The sequence below is a fragment of the Egretta garzetta genome, unplaced genomic scaffold (assembly GCF_000687185.1).
Source record: "Egretta garzetta isolate BGI_Z169 unplaced genomic scaffold, ASM68718v1 scaffold210, whole genome shotgun sequence".
Classification (NCBI taxonomy): Eukaryota; Metazoa; Chordata; class Aves; order Pelecaniformes; family Ardeidae; genus Egretta; species Egretta garzetta.
In genome coordinates, this window is record NW_009258218.1 from 1279288 (window position 1) to 1302985 (window position 23698).

Genomic DNA, 23698 nt, shown 5'->3' on the forward strand with positions numbered 1-23698 from the left:
AATGGAAATTCCCCAGCAGTAAAGGAGAACAAAAGAAGAGGTGTTGGAAGCGGCCGTTAGAGAGAGACAGGCTCTCTAAACCTGCTGGCTGCCAGACTTGGACCGCTTCTTCCAGGGCCTGAAAGAGGAGAGGAGGGTCCCCTGGCTGACGGAAACCCACACTGCTCTGCAGGACGCAACCCACTGGGAAGCACAGATTAAAAAATACTCCTTTCGACAGAGGACTGGAGTTTTACTGTTCCCCGTTGCCCCCCGTTGGGACATGGGGTTGAGAGGACAGCCGCTGCTGAGGGCCCTGCTCAGCCCAGGGGTGTCCTGGGGCTCAGCAGAGCCCCCTGCGCCCCAGCCAGCCATGAAACCCCCCACTGCCCCGCAGCCGGGACCTGGGCTCTGCACGAGCATGTCTCTCTTGTTTTTGCATGGATCTGGAAGTCTCTAGATTTCCTCCCCTGATTAAAAGGTGTGGCTGCTGAAGAAATTAGTTTACAGAGCCTCCAAATTCCTTACTGCCGTTGTCATATGTCTGCAACAGGAGTATCCGCGAGGCCAGGGCGCAGGGAGGGGTGTGCTGCACCACGGCTGGGGCTCGGCACTGCTCTGGGACCGCCGAATCCCCCTTTCTAGCAGGAGTGACTCTGCAGAGAGTCTGCACCTGGAGAGGAAACTTGAGGAGTAACCCATATATGCTAGATTAAAATATCTGGTAAAAATCCCTCAAACCCACACATATCCTTCCCTGACCAAAAAAAAAAAAAAAAAAAAAAAAAAAAAAAAATCAAAATAAAACCTGTGATTTTACAGCTTATTTTCCTTAGTAGTACAGCCATAATGGGTGTTTTTACTGAAACAAAGGGGAAAGTTACATTGATTTATAAATTCATTAAAATGCCAGGAGAAAAAGCAGTGGTTAACTAAGTACTCCCATTGACTGCCATGGCTTTTGGATCAGGCCCAGAAGAATGCTGGAATAAGTGGTGAAACATTTTATTTTCTAACTTTTTAGTGGCTACTGCAAACAATGGAAAATACAAGCACATACTTAGAATAACTCTATCCTTTGCAAAATGAGATCACACCTAAAAATACTTCCTCTTGTTGCTGTATAACTTCAGTTTATGGTAATAGCTATTACACACATATAGAGAAGAGGAAAAAATAGCTTCCCAAGTGCTGGGTAAAAACTTGATATTCTATAGTAGAGTTTCTGCTACAGAAGAAACTTGAAAATCTGTAATGATTCAGACTACTTATTCAAACAGCAGAATGGACAACCCAATTATTGCATGGACAACATGAAATAAAGTAGGGGTTTGAGTTATCGAATTATTGCTTGGAGACAGGAAAAGCTACATCACAACGATGATTCCTTGTACGAAAATTATATTGAGTATTAAGAAAGAACAGCAAAAATGTATCCGCGTTTTAGTTTTCTAGTTTGAAACAATTAGTGCTATTATTTACATCCCCACACATAAGCCCACACAGCTTGAATTTCCTGGGATATACATGTGCTATTAATTTTTAACTTTGCTCTAGGATCCAAGCCTGAATCGCCAGGCCCTATCACTTTCTAGCGCAAGGGTGCGTTTTGTCCACTTGCACCACAGACTGCTCCAGTGCCCTGACTTCTCGAAGCACAAAGTATTTTTCAGGAGTTTACGTTTCACTTTTTAAAAGCATCTCCTACACTTAAAACTTCCTTAGCGACTTCCGAAGCAGCCGACTTTCACAGATTTCATCATTGCTTGACCAGGGAAAAGAGTGTTGCTTAAGCTAAAATCTCCATTTAGAGGGATTTTCTATAACATTGCATCAGCTCCCTGATGAGTAGCAGGGAAGCTTGCAAGCAACACTTCCGTAACCTGAAGAAGAGTAAATTAACATTTATAGAACAGTTCAGCGCTGACCTTCTTAAGAAAAGAGAAGCATTTTGTTATGCAGTTTCCTCGACTCCGTTACATATAGACAGAATTGGTTTGGATTTTAATTCTAAAACTGCTAGAGTGATTAATTTCAAAGTGTACAATCCCGACGTTCCTCTCAAAATACAGAAAAACAGATGAGAGTAAATGCAAAGTTGCTGCAGGAACAGAAATACGTGCAATTGCTTTAGAGAGCACGGAGCTGACCCTGCTCCCTACTCTGCCAGTGGGAATTTTAGCACTGACTCCAGTGAAAGCGCAGCCAGGCTAGTGATTTTCTAACACTTGAAGGCAATTATTTTTATGTTAAAATGCAGGAATAGCCTCCCGCTCTGGTCCAGTTCTCAGCCTGGGGCTGTAGCCCTGCCAGCACTGTTAATGTCATTGTTTGCGAAGCGTATTCCCAGTCTCGCATACACCCACGCAGGGCTCCCAGCTCCCGGCTGTCCCCCCCGCTCCCCACAGCAGCTCGGGCTCCTTTCTTACCTACTTCCATATATTCCGCTGACCTACTGGCATCACAACATTTTCCCTTTCTGAAAGCGCGTTACATAAACTATCATTACCAGATCCCACAGCTTTTGGGAGTCGTGGGCGCTCTGCCTTGAGAAACCCAGTCCCAAGTCTCTTAAACAAGAAGATTCTTATTTCATTGCCACAGACTTTAGATCAGGCCCAAAACTAGGACTGGTAAAAAGTGTTCTTGCGTGTTCAGATAGGCTATAAAAGGCCAGAGCCAAAATATGTTGTCACTACAGAATGGAAATATGTAACAAGACAGATACATAGGAATTGATACTATTACATATTCACAATATATATGTACAGAAATGACTGGCATGATTTGCATGGGCTCCATTGTTACAATAAATAAAAGTTAAATCCTTTCTAAACTGTGCTTTTTCTCCTTCATGTATAAAAGCAAGTAAGGTTAAAAATGTACTCGGAAAAAAAAAAGCAAGGCTTGCATTTATGTAGTCAAGCATTAACTGCAGACAGGATTTCTAAAATACCCTATTTATATATGTATATCTATATCCATATATATATAAAGTATAGAAACATTTTTATTCATTTACTAATTAAACAATGATTGAATGTTCAAAAAGATTTTTAAAAATACACAGAAACAGATTAAGTTAGCCAGCTGTCCTGTCATTATTTTGGTCACCTTGGTTTTTACTGCCCTCCATTTTGTACATCCACAAGGTTCTTTTGAAATAATTATCTGTACTGTGCTGTGGTTTTCATACTATAGTATAGGGATACTAACCCTACATTTTTATGTACTTCCTATGGTATTTCACTTTTGTGGTGGTACTGCTTTCAGAATGATACTCCCTCTTTTCACAAAATCACATTTATTGTACAGAGTATGACATATAAACTGTTTTCCATGCTTAAAGGAAAAGTAAATCTTTGCTAATCCTTGGGAAGAGCAGCAGCTCTATATGCTCAGAGTAGACTAAGTATAGAAACAAAAAAAATACCTCATTTTATTAATAAATAATTAATATATTTTGTATTTTAATATGTTAAAAACTTGTTAACTCTTACCATGGCTTATGCGATGAAAGCAGTAGTATACAAAGTCCACTCCCAGGAGTGTCAAATACCATGTCCACGGTGAGTCCCAGGGCAGTTCGAAGAGTCTGTAGTTATTCCATACGTAGATATAACTAATTAAGTCAACACTTCGGAATAAAACACTGAAATAGAGATCCAAAAAGTTTTATTGACAATTTTATCAACTTTAATTACAGGACCTTTTTACTCTATATTTACCACTTATCAGATGGGAGTCTTTTTGTAACACATAAAACCAGTCTCCAACTTCTGCAATCTTTGATGAGTAATAGTACTCTTGACTTCAGTAGAACCTTTGCTTAAGATCTACGAGGGTTTTAAAATCGGTCCTAACCCACTCACCACCTGCGCTGTGGCATTAGGCACGCTCAAAGGCCGAAGCACTCCCGTGCTCTGCAGGTGCTATGGTGTCCCTGTTCTCCCAAGTCTGGGAGAAACCCACCCTTCCTAACTCACAAGTGGTTGAAGTATAGCAACAATTATGCTCCAACACTAACATACGATGTTAAAATACCTTGACTATTTCCATTGTAATCATGGGCACAGAAAGTGACGGCTTTTGGGAGCAGTGAGATATTCGATCTGCTCAGCATATCACTTCACTTTAAAAGAGGATAAATGCAGCAGGAGAAGACAAAGCCCAGTGCCTCTGAAAAGAAGCGAAAGGGCAATTGGTAGAGAGAAATGACAGAATTGCCAGAAAGGGGGTGAAAAAAATAATGAATTTGCAAAGGAAGGAATGCCACCATACAGCAGCTTTTACTGCTGCTCAGTTCCTGGACTATATAGGTCAGCGCTGAGACCAGGAGGAGGAGAAAGAAAGTAGCTCTGGGAAGGGCAGTCCAGGACCAGCTGTGACTCTCCACAGCTATTTAGGTTAATCCAAATTTGGGTTGCCACAGTCACATCCTCCCCTCAGCGCCCCACTGCATCCCATCTCATTTCACTGATTCAGAGACCGAGCTGACTCCAAATTGCTTTGGTTTTGCTGGGTGAGTTTTTTGGATAAATTGGAAAGCGTTAACCCCAGCATGAGAGATGAGAGGCTGTGGGCACTGGGGTGGCCCAGGTGAGAATTGGCTTAGGTAGCTGTGAAATGGCACCTCAGCTTGCAGGTCGATGTATATTTAAACTAGCATTTTTGTAGAAGAGAGTAATCCACAGCATGATTTGCAGCAGCTTCCTCACACCCTCTCCTGTTACCCCCCCTTTGGCTGTGCTGCTGACAGTGTGGGGCTGTGGTAAACAGAACTGGGACAGTCTCTGAAGAACAGCAAGCAGAAGTAGGGAAAAGATACTAATTGTAGGGAAGTCACACATATCCTTTATTTATATATATATCTCAATAGCTTAAACGCCCCTCAGTTTAAGAGTCAGAAACAAGGTTATCACTAGCACCATCTCTACACACAGGAAAAAATAATCTAGTTCTCAGATGTTTTGCTGCTGTTTTTTTTTTGTTTTTTTTAAGGGGGTGGTGGTAGAAGAATTATCAGTAGAACAACTCCTTTGTGCAAAATTGTGGAATATTTTAGAAATCTATAAATCATATTCGTGGTTGGAGGAAGACTGAGCGGTATTCAGGGAACCTCGAACGGAGATAGCAAACAGCATACCCACAAGACACTTCTGGAACCGAAGTGGTAAGAAACTGCATGCAGGTGTCACAGCCTTGCAAAACCTCAGCTGAAAGACTGTCACAGACCAACATCCCTCTTTTACTTTAGTCTCACCTGGAATTTCACCTTACACTGAAATAAGCTAAAAGAGTCTCCATGTATCTCTCTGTCCATGCCTGCTCATTCTTGTCTCAGTGCCACTTCTCAACAGTACCTACTCTCAAAACCTGCCTCTTTTTTCCTTTTTTTTCAGCTAGATTATTTTTTATGTGATTTCAGTGATTTAGTTTACAGCATGGCCTCCAAAATACTTGAATCTACAAAACTAAGAAAAGGACTTAGTATACTGGAGGAGTATCTCTCTAAAGCCTTCTTTCACACACCTGGGAAATATCACCAAAAGCCCTGTCCTTTGGGGTAGCTGCACTGAAACACGAGGGAATCTCACAAAATGTGGGTATTTCAGCTTGTGAACCATCCCGACGCTGTGACTGAACTTTGCAGTCACCTCCATATATTTGCAGATACATCCATTTAGAGCTTTTATACTTCTGGCATTAGCCCCTCCTCCCATAACGGTGTTTTGATTAAGGCTAGAAGGAAACATCTTGAGTTTCTGTGCCGCTAGACTCTGTATTAACGAAGAACAAAGTCAGCTGAAACTCCCAAGCTCCCAATACTAGCCTGCAAGCAGAATAGTATCCCATCCATTTTATCCTGTGAAGCTGAAACTGTACAAGTTGTTATTGCTCAGGAAGAAGAGAACTAGTATCTTCTCCACAGCCAGCCACATCCTACCTGCAACTCATTCCTACCTTTTCTACTACCATCCCAATTGTTCTTTTGGCCAAAACCAAAACACAAGAAAACACATGAAGTTTCATTTCAGCACCTGGCAGATGAAGAATTTCTCTAGACTAGCAATGACAGGTGTATCTACCACTTCAAAAACAACTTAGCTACGCCGAGAAGTTGGACCATACACACCTGGAACATGTTTAATTTTCATAAGAACTGTGTTCTATAAATATTTTTTTTTAAAAAGATTATATGTGTCCAACCAGATTTTTGCAATTCACCTCATGAGGCATCTGTAAAGTTCAGTATAAATTCTCAATCCCTTTCACAACAGGTCAGAAGGGAGCTGATATTATTCAAACACAAAGAAATGGGCATTTCTTAACATCTTTTCAATGACCAGGAAATTTAAAACACCTCTTGCAACACAGAGTATCACTTATTATTAGGTACTGTTTTCTTACTTTGTTCTTTTGCTTTTATTAACATATAATGCCTTTGCAGTACATCCAAAGATATGTGAACTGGTACATTTCCTCCATTTTTATCAGCTTTCAGTATTTCACCCTCGAGTCCTTTTGTTTTTTTCCACAGGCTGAGGCCAAGGTGTAAAACTTGAGCTAACCCTGCAACACATTTTTTATATATGTAATTTGCTGTACAAGTCAGAATTTGCTTATTCTTTCCTTCATGCTTGAATCACAACTCTACAGCACATAACACTAGCTGATTACTGTAATTAATTTAGAGTAATCCATCATATCACTAGGCAATGCTGGAGAAGTAAGAGTTGCTTAGCTAAGTATTTTTTAAATATTTACAGTGTGATAGATAGGAAAGTCCAGAGCTTGCATACAATTACAATTTTGAAAGTTCACTTGGAGTTTTAAAGGTTTATATTGCTCCTTTTTTTCTCCCTCAAGTTCCATTTTCACTTCTTGAAAATACTGAAGAGAACTTAAGAAAACTTTTTCCTCATTTAAATGTTAGTTTTTAACCATGAATATGACAGAAGTGGATAGGTAAGACTTTTGTCATCTAGTCAAATCCTCTGCATAAGGAGTAATAAATCCTAGAACAGAAAGGCTATATAGCAAACCTTATTCTATACATTGCATAGATTTATTTTTTTGGATTTAGCACTTAGGCAACTGTTTTGACTTTGAGAGAGGGTTCTCATCTCCTTGTTTCTAAAATTCATACATACTTTGCTCAAAGGTGATAATATTTTTAATAAACCATTTCCCCCTTCTCCTTCCACTGGGTCAGATTATCACTTCCTCCAATTAAAAAAGTCCAAGAAGGAAATTCTGGGAGATGAACTCTCCATGTGGACATGAAGATCTACTTATAGCAGATCCCTATGGGATAATGAAGGAGGGAAAGGGTGGAGGAAATTCAATTGGAAGAAAAGGCAGCTGCCTCTTGAAAAGAATACAAGGTCCCATTTTGCTTCCTCCAACTCACGGATCAGTCTTGGAGCCTGAAACCAGTTTTAGGAAACCTCTTCTGTGGTGCCCAGGACTGCCACTGAAAGGGAAAATGGTCAGAGACAGTAGCTGTTGTCTCGCTTCTGAGCATGAAGGAAGATCCATGTATCGGAAGTGAAGATCCCACGCCTCTGCTCTCACCACTACTGCAGTCACCACCTCACCTCACGCTGGGAACCAACCTGGGGCCCCTGAGCTAAACACACAGCTCTACAGCTGGACCTACAAAAGCTCAGCTCTCAAGGGCTTTAACAGACTTGCATCCTTGGAGGCAAGACACAGAAGGAAACACGTTAAGACACCCTGGTCACAAAGTTATATTATCATTAAAAATAGTGAGTTATTACTAATACAGTTTCCCTGGGTTAAATAAATTCAGTTTTCCTAGCCCGATTCAAACTACATGAATGTAAAGTTTCAAAATGTTGAACGAAGGCAGTTTCTCCTCAATAATTTGAAATTATTCAGACCATATATGTAACAGCAGGATACATGAATAATTAAATGCTCTGTAAGCCTTTGTTTCAGAGTGGAAAGTAAAAAGATTTCCATTTCCAAAGATACTCATAGAGCTTTCTTTTCCAGATGAAAAACTGGCTCCAGTCACAATTGAAATAAACATTTTGATAACATGATTTCAGTAAAGAGGAGAAGGGGCGAGGAAGTAGAGGAGCCTTGAGAAAAGGTCCATTTGCAAAACAAAGCAAACCTCCTGCAACTGAAATCCCCTTTTATTTCCTGTACAGGTGCCAGGTCTTGAACAGACACCCAATTTATTACCTTGTCAGCTGACTTATTAGGGTTGACACAAATCGAGCTGAAATATGCCTGACATACTGCAGTCAAGGCTTTTTTCACGCTTTAGCACAAAGCCAAACTTTCCACAAGGTGGAGGAAAAGGGAGAGGGAGCTGTGGGAGTTCTATTCCCTGTTTTCTATCATCAAGATGAATATGATCTTCTCCTATTCTTAATATGCAAAACCAGTCATTAAATAACCCAAGGCTAAAAAATAATTCACTAAAATGATACAGCCGGGAAATGATTATCAGGCTCTGGAAAGCCCTTGATTACAGGAAATAGCACCTACATTTTGAGAAAATGTTCCCACCAGACACAAAAGCTGAATCAAAGCCTCTCCTCTTCCTCAGTATGGCTTTCTTCTCTAACATTTTAGCCTAAATAATGCAAATCCCCAGTTTTCCTCAAGGAGAAAGAAAACTATCAAATGCAAAATGAAGTAAAATGGAGGTGAGCTTGGTATCCCTATGAGCTGCATTGTATGCAGTATTGCATAACGTGTTCTCTGACAGAGCTGATCTTTTCTTCACCAAACCCATTCCTGTTGCACTTCGCTTTTTATCCTCTAATTTAAGACACTAACAGTAATTTACAGTGGCGGGTGGAATAAAACATGAAACATCAGGTTTTGGAAGGAAAAGAGCAAAAGTCAGTGTTACGCTTTTTTATTCTTAAATCCAAGTCCTGTCTATATAATTCAAGTAAGTTCTTGTTTATCTTTACTCTTTCATACATAAATAAGCAATCGATTAAAAATGCAGCACAACTTACATATTTTCATGAGAAGTTCCACTGCCTTTAGTGATATAATCCATAGCAGTAACACACTTTGCCCTAAGTTTATGCAAGGTCTTCAGGTAAATTTAATTACATGTGATCTTTAAAAGATTATAAATCCTAGTTTAAAAACTTCAGTACAGCTGAGCTGCTAGCATTGTAGCTTACTCTTCTTCCTTTATGAGAATGGAAGTTATCTCTCTTTAGACCTATTTATACCTACCTGCCCAGCACACTGGGCAGTAATTCTGTTCCAGTGAATTCAGGATGCACAATACTGGGAGATTCTAGAACACTGCCTTGTGCAAGGCAATGGACCTGACCATTCAATATTTGTATAAGTAGCACCATGTAAGGACCTGACCATTCAATATTTGTATAAGTAGCACCATGTAAGTGTAATACAAATGCTTACTTAGCACGTTTTTCCAATAGAGGATCTGATTTTGATCTCTCCTACTTGGTTGTTCCACTGAAGTCAGCAAATTTGCTTTACAGTTTAAGTTAGATTAGGAACAAGCCAATTATATTCTCAAAGGTCACATATAAGCAGAAGTAATGAAGAAAGAGAAAAAGGTATTCTATTCAACTCAGATTAGCTGTTCTGAATTTATCTAGAATGAAGGAGCTGGTAACAGATGACTGTTCCTATGGTCTACAAGAATATAGTGAAATAACTTCAGTGAGACATCATGGCACATCAAATGATGAAATGAGAAAAAATATTTACATGAGAATTTCTATTGAACTGCTTTGGTCATATCTTTGAACTTTTACAATGATAGTTTGGTTTTGTCCACAATATATATACAGTGGTGAAAGTCTATTCTTTTCAGATCCATAACACTGATTTACAGAATCATTAAGAGATATATTTTCCCAATTTTCATAACGTCTGGATGTTGACCCAGGAAACTAGATTGGCCAGCTCTAAAAATGCTACCCCTGTGCTCCATCTAGTGGAATCCTGATTTAAGCTTAATGCATCCTTTAGCACAGAAGTACTTCAGTCAGAAGGGTACTCTACACAGCAGCAGTTGCTTAAGAGTTTTTTCAAAATGTGTGCAAACTACCACAATTTATCTTAAAGAAAAATACAGAAAGATGGAATAAAAATCTATACATTTAATGGGTTTGAGAAATTGTTATATTTTGTGAGCCACAGAGATTACTGAACTTAATTAATAACATATTTCCAATAAAGGTAAACTCAGTTCACAGTCTGTACTTTCACAGAAGAGCACAAGAATATCTGAGAACAAACACTGATAGCTTGTCTTTGTTTCTAAAGGCACAGCAGGTGCAAAGCTAGGCTCCGAGATTCACAAACATGCGATCACCGAGCCATTTACTGGCCCCACTGTGTAGAAAAAGGCAATGATGCAATACTAAGGATGTAGACAAATACGCATTCTGCAAACATCTGTGTCTGTGTAAGAGGTTACAACCTAAAAGAGTAATTGGCTCCCTGACAGGCTTGTGTGAAATACGGCAATCTCTAGAACATTACGGTAGGTAGGGACTACCAGTTGTTTCAGTCAATTAGTTTGAGAACTTCCCAAATCTCCCAAGTCTCTCTCCCAAATCTTTTTTCCCCCCCCATGTTTAGTAGCTTACATGTCATTTCATTAGAAACTCCAGAGTTTTCAACTCTGGCTCAGAGCTTTCCTTAGTCATCACCAAAAAGTAGCACTCCATGCATGCCCAGCTGTCTAAAGCTGCTCATTGGTACCCCTGTGCTCCTCCAGCAGCTCTGCTCACATGGGTGCTCTCCAGCCTGCTTCAAACAAAATGAACCAGGTTAACAAAATTCTGCATTTTAAACCACTGAAGGTAACTCTGCTGATATGGCTGGGAAGGACTTGGCCACTGAGCAAAGTGGAGACAGTAACAGGGGACTGGGGAGGTGGTGATGAGCACCTGACAGCAGGCAGGAAGCACTAGCATTTTTAGTGGACACAGCATGATTTTCACCAAATTTATAAAACTGTTAAACAGTGAGAAGACTGTAACCTGTGTGTGGATTAATTATCCTAACATTTACTGATTTAGTTCCACTCAATTCATTGATGACAAACCAGATTAAAAAAACCTCATTAGACCAAACAAAGACTGTTCATGTACACAGTCACTGCCAGCAGCTTAACTGAAGTGATTTAGAAAACCCCCTTATGGAGTCAGGTTTGCCTGCGGAAAATATTACAAGCTCCTACTGCACAGCACTACCCCTGGATTGAAACTGTTTATCCCACTCTGACTGCTTTACCTACAGAAGATTAGTGAGTTATTTCAAAACCTCTTCTTCTGACAGAGCTGTGAGGGCTGCAACCTTCGGCAAAATGTGGGAACCATTAGCGGTGTATATGGGACGGTGCAGCCAGGAGGGTGCTCTGATGAAATACGTAACTACCCACTGCTACCTGGAGAGTGGGAGGAATGGGGAGATGAGTAGATTCTGCCTCTTCAGGCTTGTTACCTATTAAAATAGTATTTTTTTGGAAACATCTATGGATGGGTAGTGTCTTAAACTGCCATAGCTAGCTGCTGCAGGCATGATTGTGACTGCAGGTTCAGTAGAGCCTAAGCCAATACAGCTCTTGGCTCCCACATTCCCACTCACTCGCCTGTCTCTCTGCCTTAAGCAAATACCGTTTCGCTCCAGTAGTGAACAGAAATACCTCCGCACAGGATCAGATGAGCACCTGAACCAACACAAAAGTAAGGGAGGACTACCTAAATGAGTACAGGAAGGACAGAAGTGCAGTAGCCAGAAGTTAGGTTGGTTTAGGGGCATGGCATGGCACAGCAGCTTTGCTTACCATTTAACCAGGTTAAGTGATTACCTTCCCAGTTTAGCCCCATCTGCTCATCACTGCCCTAAGCATGGTGGTTACCAGCCCTCAGACCTGCCAGCATAATTGCATGCATAGGTGCTCCCTGACCTGGCTCTGTCAAAATGAATGCAGCTGAGCTTAAACACCTCTTTTATAGTTCTTGGGGGGCTTTTGTTTCTGCTTTTAGCTGGATCACTTTGTCAGGACCAGGTTAGGGAGCAATTAAATGTGCAGTTATGTTGGCAGATCTGAGGGGGCAGCTGGATCAGAAGCAACACATCTGACCATGCTCTAAATAAACATCTGTCCAAAGCCTTAGTCAAACAGATGTGGAGAAAAAATGTACCTAATAAGTCTTGAAGTGAAAATATAATTTACGAGAAACTGCATGTATCAAATTTTCTTCTAAGAGATGCAATCACTAATTTACGAGATTCTAATTTTCTACAGTCATATGTGAAGTGTCTAGTAGATACTTCAGGAAACCAGGATATACTTTTAATGGATAAATCCATGCAGGCAAGTATTTTCTGTTCTGTTAGGACACTGCCAGCTCCACAGGACTGTGAACTGCTTACACCAGCTTGAACCGAGTCCATTCTAATCAGTTCTGCATATTGCTGCTATTAAGAATTGAGAACTTCTGGTTTCTGACTGCATTTTTACATGTGTTTTAAAGCAGGTAACTCAGTAACGCTACAAAAGAATTGAGTATTTCTTATCCTGCAATCCTGACTGCTTTTTTCTAAGCCTATTTCTTGTTCTGGTACACAATTTTGCACAGTACGAATTGATGCAGGTTAATATGATGGGGGGGTACTGGATCTGCTTCCTGGGCCACTTCAACACAGGGTGACACAAATGCTGATGCTGGCAGAAGGGGAGAGAAGGTGCAGAGGCAGGAATGGGCAACCAGAAGTACAAGGCAGTCAAAGGTGCTTCATTTGGCAGCAGTGCTGGTCTCAAATGTACATGAAACTGCCTCTTCAATCTAACCTTTGGAAAAAGATTATTTAAAATCCAGGTGACGTACAGAAATGTGAACCGCACTGGTTTACAGGAGAAACAGGATTTGTACTCCTTTGATTCAATTATTGCTCATGTGCAGATATCTTAAGATGCATAAGAGCATGAAGTAATTAAAAAGCATTTTCTCATTCCTCTCTGATGTTCCATAACACTTCAGAGAACGTTAATCTCTGTTTCAAAAACCAAAGTAAATGTATAAAAATTGTAATGTTCTCTGTAAAAAGAGAAGTTCATTGAAGACTTGACTGACAAAATTCTATGTTAGACATTCATATACACACACTGTATGACTGTGTTGCAGAGTTGAACACTAAAAATTGGCAATTGAGCATGACCATAAAGAATGAAGACTTTCCCAACTAGTTTGAAAATGCACCTTCCTCAGTTATCCCCCAAACACTTTTTGATTTGATTTATGTTCTGCTGCTTTAAAAGAAGAAATGGGCCAATATGAAATAATGCACATACTTGTGTAGTGGATATTTATACCCAAATAAACTTTCTCTTGGGAGAATATTTTTAAAGCAGCATTTCAAGTCTCCTGGCAATGGTTAGTTAGAGAAGTTATTTATTTAGAATAAAAGTTCTCAGAAATTTTTTAACCACCAACAATTAGGATGCTGGGAGTAAGCTTGGTAATTCAAGTTTGTCCCTTTCCCCAAAATTACTTTTCATTGCATATAACATTTAGTATTCATACATGCAGAGGAATGCATAGTATGCAATAAGGCAGGGAAAATTATATTTAAGAAATGTATGGGCTATTTTACAAGAGACAATATGTACGCATGAAGAAACTCAGCTTACTACACGCTGTTGAGTCTAATAAGCCTAAAACCAAAACACATTGCCTTGTCCGACTAGACTTTTCCTCTTGCACCTACATTTTTAATATTTGGCATACAAATATCAACAATTTATGATTTGCATTTTCTCCAACAATGAAGTAAGAAACACTGAATAAATTCTGTTTTCCCTCAAGATATGTAGTACTTCTGTTATACAGACTGTGAAATGGAAAAATACACTCAGAGGCTGAATATGGTCTGTGACTCCTCATTTTTTCATTAAATGTAAAGACCTCTTTGCAATGATGCATCTGAAGCTTCATTCTAACCAACAGACTGAAGCCCACCATTTTAGATTCAACCACAGATTTTTTTAAGGAAGTGGCAAACCATTGCTGCTAGTTGAGAAAATGAAAATTAGTCCCTGGGAGAGGATACAATCAATGGTGTGTTAATCTAACCTTCAGCTGTTAATGATTTGCACTACTATTTCCCCTGATGCTGTGGGTTCTGCTGAAATATTGTTTTAGCAGTTTTTTTTTTTTCTTTCTTTCTTTTTTTTTCTGACCCAGTTCTTTCACACTATGGGAGCAGAAGACAGAAGGGTAAATTGTTCTGTTTTTTCAGGTCAAGCCTTGCTAGCCAGTCTGTTATTCACAACCCCTCTTACTTACAAAAGAGGCGTTACACTAGGCAGCCACCATTATAATTCTGATATTAACATGCAAGTCGATAATTTAGAAAGTCTGTATTTTGCCTGCTTGTTTCACATTCAGCCAGAAAGTTGAAAGCCTTACAGAACTCTATTTTTGGAAAGAACTGCTGAGGAGGGTCTTATATTTCCAGCCATGAGAGCTGCACAAGTGACCTGGAAGAGACTTCTTGTGCTGGTGTAGCAACGTGTAAGTGTACGGATCTTGCAGATTTGCCTGATCTTGTGAAGTCTGTGTCCTTAAGGATCATTTGGTTCACTCAGTTGAAAAACCCTTGCAAAATAATTCTTATCCGAAAGAAAACTGCATAGCCCGCAAGCCAAATTCTGCAGCAAAGTACCGGGTGCCAAAATAATAAAAGTACTCAGCACCTTGCAAAGCCACGTTCCACACATGCAACGCTAGTTCTCTTAGCAAGCATTTCTTCCAGGAATAAGTGCACCTGAAGCATTTTAGTATTCTCAAAATAAAGCCAAAAGGCCTTGCAAAACTGTTAAAACTTACTTTACATGTATCTCAGTCCCCTTGTTTAACTTAATCAGCCTGAATATTTCAGATTAAAAAAATAAGTATTTAGCATGGTAAACCTGTAAAGTGTATGACAGTCCAGAAAATTTGGGTTAAGAAGCAACATTTGAACTATCTCAATATTAGCTACAGGCAAACTAGAGCAAACGTTTATCAGGTTTGTGTGTTGGTGCACACAAGTCTAATGTACTGATAAATATTTAATTTATTACAGCTTAATATATAATGAAAATCTGAATGTTTCTCCTTCACGATCATGCTCACAAGTCATATTAAAAGCAACAACACTGTTTGAATACAGGTTGTACACTAGCTGCAAAAATAGCTTCACAAAATTCTCAAATAACTTAGATATTACTTTATACTTAAATACTTGCATGCTGAAAGCTCAGGCCTCTTGCTTGCAGATATAGGAAGAGTTTTGGAGAGTGTCTCTAAATGACATTACTTATCTACCAAATTTCTTAAAAGGCTTCATCCATGATATTTACTACTGATAATTAAGATAATCCATCACAAGTTGTCTTTGTACCTAATCTAAAGGCACACACATAGACTTTGTCAAAACTTTTCTTGATTAGAAAGTTTAAAAAAAAAACCCACAAGTACATCTCAAATGTTCAATAGATTACGAAGAGGGTGATTTACACATTTCAGAAAATGGGTGCTACTCACCAAAAGGGATATTTTTTTTTTTTTTTTGCTGTGCTCTTTTAATGTATTTTACCAATAGCCTGGATTACAAGAGAAGCTTCCTAGTAAAATTTGCAATGACAAAAACCAGGGATCTCCAAGTAACAAAGAATACACTTCATGGTTCAAACTATTTCAGGGTGACCAAATCTACAATCCCTGTATTTCTATGTGGCCAAATATAAGAACATATTGCCTATGAATGAGGAATGTAAGCCACAGAATCTAAAAAAACTATTTGTGGATGAAGGATGGCTCAAAGGACCCGGGATATATAAAGGGAAGAACAACAAGTAGAAATAGAGAACAAATGACCTCATTATTTGGCACTGATATAGTAATTTCTGAAATATGGAGTACACTTGAGACATCAACACTAAGAAGGCCGAAAAACTGCAGAGGATTCAGAAAAAGGACTGTGGGAATAATTGAAAGACTTGAAAATACACCCCATAGTCAAATTCAAATAACAAACTTTTCCTCATGCAATGAACAGATTATATGCAATTTGATGGTAATCTGTAAATTCATATACAGGGAATAGAAATGTAATCCCATTCCAACAGAAAAGATGTAATAAAATCTTTCATCTGGAAGCTCATGTCATGCAAAGGCAGATCTAAAACGTGATATTCCTTAGAAGTAATTAGAGCTCTTGAAAAACACTTAGAGCAATTTATATAAAGAATTTACTGGGTTCCCTGGTACTGGATATTTAGTAATCCACAGTGGACATTTCTTTAAAACACAACTCTGTTCACCGTGAACTAATTCAGGTAAATCTTATGGCCTTTTCATTGGAGGATAGATTAGATGATCATGTTTTCAACAATGCTCTCGGGCATTAAAATTCACTGAACTCAAACGCAAAATTATGACTTAGTTCAAAGAACTTTGGATCACATGCATATTTACAATGTATCAATCTGGGTATATGCACACACTTATTTTTAAAGGCTAATGAAAATAATGGGCATGTTTTGGTTTGTTGGTTTTTGTTTTCTTTCTAAAGATTGATGAAAGAAAACTCAGATTTTAACATACAGTCTAACACAAGATATTGTCAAGTCAGCTGAAGTCCCAAAATCAACAGAAGTTGACAGCCTAGATCAAATATAAATTAATATAATTTGAGCTGGAAAATACCCTGCAAGTATCGTATTTATCCTAATTAGATTAGAAAGACATTTACACTCTTCAAGCAACTACATTTTAGCAGAGTAGGATCCAGATGCCTTGTGTAATCACTTTGGATTAGCAATAGCAACTTCAATATATAATTCATTCTTCCTTGTTAATGATTAAAAGCAACCTAAAGCTAATATAAAGTGTATACTTACTCTGGCAGTCGAGACAGAATACCTAAAGAAAGAGAACTTATGCCATCGTTGATCCGACCTGACAGCTTACGCTTCTGAATCCAGCTGACAACAAACTCCAGCACAATCAAAGCAAAGAAGAATGGAATACTCTGAAAAAGAATTTGCAGAAAAGAAGTCACAACACAAGTAGAATTAGATCCATCTTACCTAACAGCAGTTTATGTAGCCAGATGCTTCTTGTGTTGGCTGGCACCTTACTAGCTACTACTGTGATAAAGCTCCACATAGACTTCACAAATCAGAACAACCAAGGCTACCATTCAATCCACAACACCAGCATAAATCCAGCACACTAACCTCCTCCCATATTATTTTCTTTTGATTCTTCTGCACATAAATTGTTAAATGGAATCAAAGCAAAACACAAAAATCTTTCCAAACTTGTATTTCCCATATTCAAGTAAATCAGTGAGAGCAGCAACGTTTGTGGATGCCTCTAACCACAAGGTAAAACAGAATCTGCTTTCGATTTGATATGTAAGCAGTTTTCGAATGTGTTCAGCCACCGAATCTGGCATCCAGCAATATGATCTGAAAGACATATTAAAGTGAGTTTCTTTCTACTCGGCATTTCTGTTGCCATGCTTTTTGCTGCAGATAGCAACAGCTCTTCTGTGTGCGTTTTCACCAGAGAACCCAGTAACTATGCAGCCTGTTCCAATTTGGGCCATACAGCGTGTTCTTCTTCCAGACCAAGTAGCAATGATACAATGTTCCCTTTTTTCTTTTGGGTTGTACTAACTGTAAAGTAATTGTCTGCCTTTCTGAAGAAAGTCTGATGATGAGTGAGACTGAAACATTTCTTACTCGCAGCACTGCTTCAGTCTAGGATTCACACTGCCCATCTTGTGTCCGAGATAACTGGCGAGTTCAACATACACAAGAACAGCACCCAGTAGAGAAAGGTATGGCTGTGACTAGTGGCCGGACTGGTAACATTATTGTGACAATACCAGGTTTCATCAGTGGAGAAAGATTGTTACAGCTGTTCTCCAATTTTCATCAGCATAGGCAAGAAAAAAAGATTGAATAATAGTAATTGGAAGAACATACGCTTTTTTACTGATGCTGGAGTCCTAATAGTCCCTGCATTTCATGGGTTAAAGGAATGAGGCAGCAGTGGCAGCATGTCAGCCACCACCACCACCAAAATCCAGAAGACTTGTGGCAGGGAAAATAGGAAGCAGTTATTTTACTTGCATCACATCTCTGTGCATCTGAATGGTTCCTTCAACTACCTCTCACTCTGTGGAAAATTTGTAGGTGACCTTGGAAACATTCAGATATAACTCCTTCTTGGTCGTATTAAGGCATAAAATTCCCACTGAATTGTGAAACCCAAGACCAGTGAGACTCTCTGCACCATTATGGGAGGCATCGCACTGCCAAACTGGCCCTGTTAGTCATCTTCTGCTGGTCCCTCCAACACACAGACTGAAACCCTCTGAACTGCACTGCTGTAGCAGAGAGGCTACTCCCGCCTATACAACATTTGAATGGAAGCAGCACGTTGCCTCTGCAAATGCCATTGCGTTTCAGAGGGTGCTCATTTTTGTTGCCAAGTGAGATATGATCTGGGAATTCCTACCAGGCTGGGACACTAAAGAGACTAAGATGGATATAGACCAGATTGCTCAGCCGAAGAAGAATGGGATGATTCAAACCATGCAAGCAGCAAGAGATTTATAGCGTCTAGGAAATGTGAAAGTTCATAAACTTCAGCAGCTCTGGGTTAGGTTACAATAACAGATGAGCAGAGATTAGTATCAACATGGCACTTTTTAATTTAGATGCCTAGCTTGCTCTTTAACACCTTTTTAGGTATCTAAAAGCATGTTTGGGATATGCACTAACTGATGATATAAAAAACTTTGAAGGCAGAGGAAGACCTACTGATAAAGCCTAAACAACACCCAAGAAAACCAATGTGGTAAGTCTTCAGATACTTGAAATCAATAATAAATAAATAAAGAAACCCAAACAAACCCACCTTCCTTTTTAAGTCATTGAAACATTCTTGGAAAATATAATTACTTCTTGCTTTGCTCTAGCTGCTTCATTTCTAAGTAGACAAGACTTTTAATGTACTTTTCTTAAGTAATATAATTAAAGAACAGATTCCTAACTTATTAAACAAGGGTTGATGACTACAGCTGTATGTTGCAGCAGAGCTAAAAAGGGTCTTATTACGAACAACTAAGAAATGACCACAGTATTAGGAGCCAGGTCTAGCACAGACTACAGCCAGTTTGAAGTTACGGGACAGCAGAAGCTGCACAGCAAATTGAATGGGCTCAGAACAGTAAAAGTGGGATACTTTATTCATTAAATGAAAATAGTGAATAGGAAATATATGATGCCTGTATTCTGCGTGGTGATTCACTTCACCTAGCAACCTCTGAAACGGTTAAAAGACTTGACTTTATACTAATACGCACCAATATAACTTCTTTCCCACTGACTTCATTAAATATTTTCTTCCCACTGTGAAGCTGTGAGACAGCCAAGCATTTGACAACACTTTGACTCACAAACAGGGAGTGTCGTAGCAAGGAGGATAGAGAAACATTCAGACAGCCTTCACCTCCTGCCCATCAAGAAGCTTGAGAAAGGCAAGATTTATGGCATACCTCTTAGTATCTAAGAAATTACTACCTCTCTCCCACACACCCACATTAAGCTTTGTCAGATCAAAGGGATCAACTATGTCAAGACTAGTATGTGTTATTTATGTGACCATAACACCTAACAGCTATTGTCATGGAGCAGGTTAGTGTTAGATCACGTTAGATGCCATACAAACAGAAGGAAAAGGCACTCCCTGTCCCAAACAGCCTACAGTCTGAGCAGGAGACGTAAGACAGCAGAAGGATAATGCAAATAATTCAGGAAAATGGAGACAGTCAGTAAGACAGACAATAGTCTCACTAGCCTAAGCATTACTGGTTTTTTTTTCCTTTTTTGTTTGAGTTAAAATGGCAACGAAGACATTTAAGGAACCCATTGAGGATAGGTAGCTCTGCAAAAGTTTTCAAGGATTGCCCCCTACAAACAAAATTGTACAAAGTTAAGAAATAGCCACTGTTGGCATCACAGGTCAGAGACAGAAGCTGGATCCTTTTGATATGTTCTGGTCTATAAATATTTTACTTTCTCTGTTTCCAGTTTCTTTCTCTTCACCCATCACCAGAAATACTTAATGGAGATTTCCATTAGCTTGTGGTTTACTTAAATAACTGATCCATAACTTGAAAGTCTTACTCTGAGCAGTAAGTAGGAGGGTTCCCTTGTAAGTAACCAACTCTTACAGAATGCAAAGAACCATTTAAAATCAGTTTCTGCTTTATACAGTTGCAAAAAATAATATTCTAAGTTGAAACTGAGCATAAATCCATGGTTTTATTGCAAGTCTTGAATCAGTTTCTGTTTTCTTTAGGTCCCAGCTCCTTACAACATAAGAATCTCAACTTTCATGTAAAACTAAATACGAAAGTTCTGTGCCTCATTATTTAGAAGCAAAGCCTAAAAAGTGAATTGAGTGTAAATGTGAACTTAATCTTTATGCTCTCAAAAGGAGAGAGTAAATAGAAAAGAAAAACAGTGATTATTACATTTAAAGCTTTCATTTTAGGGCTCTCAGCAGAAGAAATAGTGCGCTGTCTTCCCGAGTCTGACTCATGGAAGTCTTTACTGAGCACAAGTGATAATTTCAGAATGTAGCAGAGAGAAAAGTGAAGTTGTTGTACATGAAAACTATATTCGGCAAGCAAAAAAGCAGCACTCCATCTGCAGATTATGAGAGAATCAAAAAACCATACTCTTATATCCATAGCAAAGGGGATGAAAGGGTAGGGCAAGCATCGGTATACACATCGTAAGAGTTAGGATGTTCTGCCCTGGAAAAAGAAAACTGACTTGTATTTTCTTTTCTCTTCCTAGAAAAAAGGGTCTCAAATCAAGCGTCTCAAATTCTACATGACAAAACTCGCATAAAAATAAATTCTATGATCATGGTCCAGGATTTGGATCCCTTTTCCCAGAATTTTGGAGATTAGTTGGAAGGGTGACTTTTCCCTGGGCACTGCTGCAGAGTTTTGCTACTAGTCATCAGCAGCTGATCAGCACAGGGCTTCAGGCCTTCACCTACAGCTCTGCCAACATACAGAGCACGATGCAGGGACCGGGAGCTGTTCTGCCTCTGAAAATGGAAGTAATATAGCCACAGCCAGAAACTACACCACACAAGTCAAGCTAAGTTATTCTGTTCTCAAAATCAGAGCTGCTTCACCCAGCGCTGTCATTTGCCACCCAGATGTAACAGCACAGCTGACTCCAGCTCAAATGAGCTACTCCTATGAAGTGCATCTTTTTTTTGTAAATCACCAAAGCACTCAATTCTGCAGATCACTAAAAACATGACCATTTGAGTGAATCAGGAGGTTCTTCCACCTGCCTAACGTTGGAAGGTGCATATCCCCACAGCTATAGCCATGTGATCTAATGTACTAGAAATAGCCTCATACAGCTGATACCCGTGGTAGACCACAGAGCCAAGATCTAAATCCCACTTCTATATGGTGTCTCAGAAAAAAAAAAACAAAACAAAAAAAACAAAACAAAAACACACACCAAAACTCTTTAGGAGACACTAATGTAATCAGTTTCACACCCACATCATCATTACTGTCTTTTAGAGTGAGTTATTTCTGCTGAGGCCTTCATTTATTACCAGTTCTACACTAGAAATTGTTTTGTTCTGTGTTGGGCTGAGCTCCAACATCCACTTCTGTGTTTGTACCAGCTCAGGGGGTTGGCACTCCAATTCCCCTGTGAATCACTCATCAGGTCACTATTAATTCTAGCCCTACTGAATCCAACCCATCCGCTGCTCCTGCAGTTGTTCCCTAAACAGTGCAAGAGAAGCTGCCAGACTCGCAGGTCAAATCAACAGCAACAAGCAGCTGGCAGGGGACTGTAGATCGTTACCTTCTGCCCACAAACACGTGGCCAGAAGAAGAACCCTGCCTAAGTTCAGACCAAAGCCATAGAGTTAAGACAGTTACACCACTAAAAGACTTTTACACACCCACCTAACTAAGGACCAAAAATCTGTTCTGGCAACAAATGCACTAGGGGGTGAGGGGATTCTAGTACAATTAACCCAAGATAGCAATTATAGGAAAGTATAGCCAAAATGGAAAACCTTGTTCAGCACAGGGTTTTTTGCAAGGTATATATTCCCTTACAAACTTAACACAACAGTGCTCTATGACAGCAGAAGCCTGAAGGCACTTTTATAATGTGAAGAAGTATTAAGAATTCATCTGCAAACTTTTCCAGCTGTCTTCCCAGTAAAAGAAATTCCAGGTTTGGCCAAGGTCTGAGCTGACTATTGCACAGGTCTGCACGGGAAAAGAAAGCCCAGCGACGTCAAGGAATGCTGCTGGCAAGAAAATGAATGATACTCACACTGGAAATGTAGGCACAGTAAAAGGGATTGAGATAGGCAACACATAGAGCTGCAGGGAGAGATCAGCTGACTAGGCAAAACCGTCAAGCTCCAGACAGTCTTCCTCAGTCATGACGCTATAGCTCGGTTGCAAAATGCCTCTGAGGAGAGCAATCCATCGACCAGACGCTGCACACATGGTCTGGCTTTGCAGCAGCTGTCTGCTTACCCTGTCCAGAAGGGCAATGTTTGCTGATAGCAGCCATCAGCCAGGGACTGCTGCATACTGCGATTCCCAGAAAGCTCCTGACAGCGCTGCACCGCTCTGCACAACCCATGACACCTCCAGCGGGGTGCAGCCCACTAGCAGTCCAAGATTTACCTGGCAGAGGAGCCAGTCAAAGCTAACAGGACCTTCCGTAAAAAGTGTCGATCTTCAGTGAAACTGGACTGAGTTTTACTTTGACAAGGGCAAAACAGCGTTTATCTGCTGTCTCCGTGAAAAGAAAAATCAGCAGGAGTGGAGCACAGAGCTATGTGCAATAGGTAGGACAGAAGGGAGCAAAGGTACCTTCAGGGAAGTGGATAAGCTGGTAGGGCAGGAGGGGAGGGAGGGATATGCTGGTGCCAAGGGAGTTCTCACCCTGACCTCTGTACTCTTGCCTTGGAGCTTTTGGAGACAGCGCTGACCCAAGACAAATATTTGCTCTCATACCCTTAAACAATCTTTAATTTTTTAATTTTAAATAGAAACGTTTATTTTTCTTCCTTTGACTCAGCTTGTAGCGCTCACCTTAAGGGCGCAAAGAGAGCTGACTTTTTGCTTGCTTTAAGAACCATAATAGCCAAACACAGGATCATGTTTTCTGGTTTACTCAGCTCAGTTTGCTGTCATTATATCCAGCAGGACCGTGACATCGACCCTCAGATATTTGGGGTGCTTCTCCAAAAGCTTTACCTCCCGGTGTCAGGGGAAAGCCTTCATTTAAAACACATTAAAATAGAGTGCACGGTTACGTAGGCAGTTTACACAGGCAGCTTGCAGACAGAGAGCCCGGGAGTGAAAGCAGACAGAGAACGACAAGGTATTTAATCTTAATTTAGGTGCCCTTTCGCGGACGTTGTTTCCTTGGGCCGCCTGTGGCTTTTGAGAAAAGGCAGCCGGCAGCTGCGCGCAAGGTGGGCGGCGGATGCTGCCGGCGGAGGGGAGGGGAGGGAGGGCAGGAGGGGGCTCTCACCTTGTCCACGTAGTTGGGCACCTCCTCCACCGTGCGGAAGGCGCTCTCGCC

At 40.0% G+C, this 23698-nt stretch overlaps 1 protein-coding gene across 1 annotated transcript in view; it reads right to left on the reverse strand.

The window, feature by feature from the left end:
* The window catches only part of AGMO (alkylglycerol monooxygenase), a 194389-nt gene that overhangs the window by 170291 nt on the left and 400 nt on the right, over positions 1-23698 (reverse strand). The window contains exons 2-4 of the mRNA XM_009648171.1: positions 23648-23692; positions 16919-17049; positions 3480-3631 (exon numbers count right to left, since the gene is read on the reverse strand). Of these exons, the coding sequence (XP_009646466.1) occupies positions 3480-3631; positions 16919-17049; positions 23648-23692 (328 nt within the window). The remainder of the gene's footprint in view (positions 1-3479; positions 3632-16918; positions 17050-23647; positions 23693-23698) is intronic.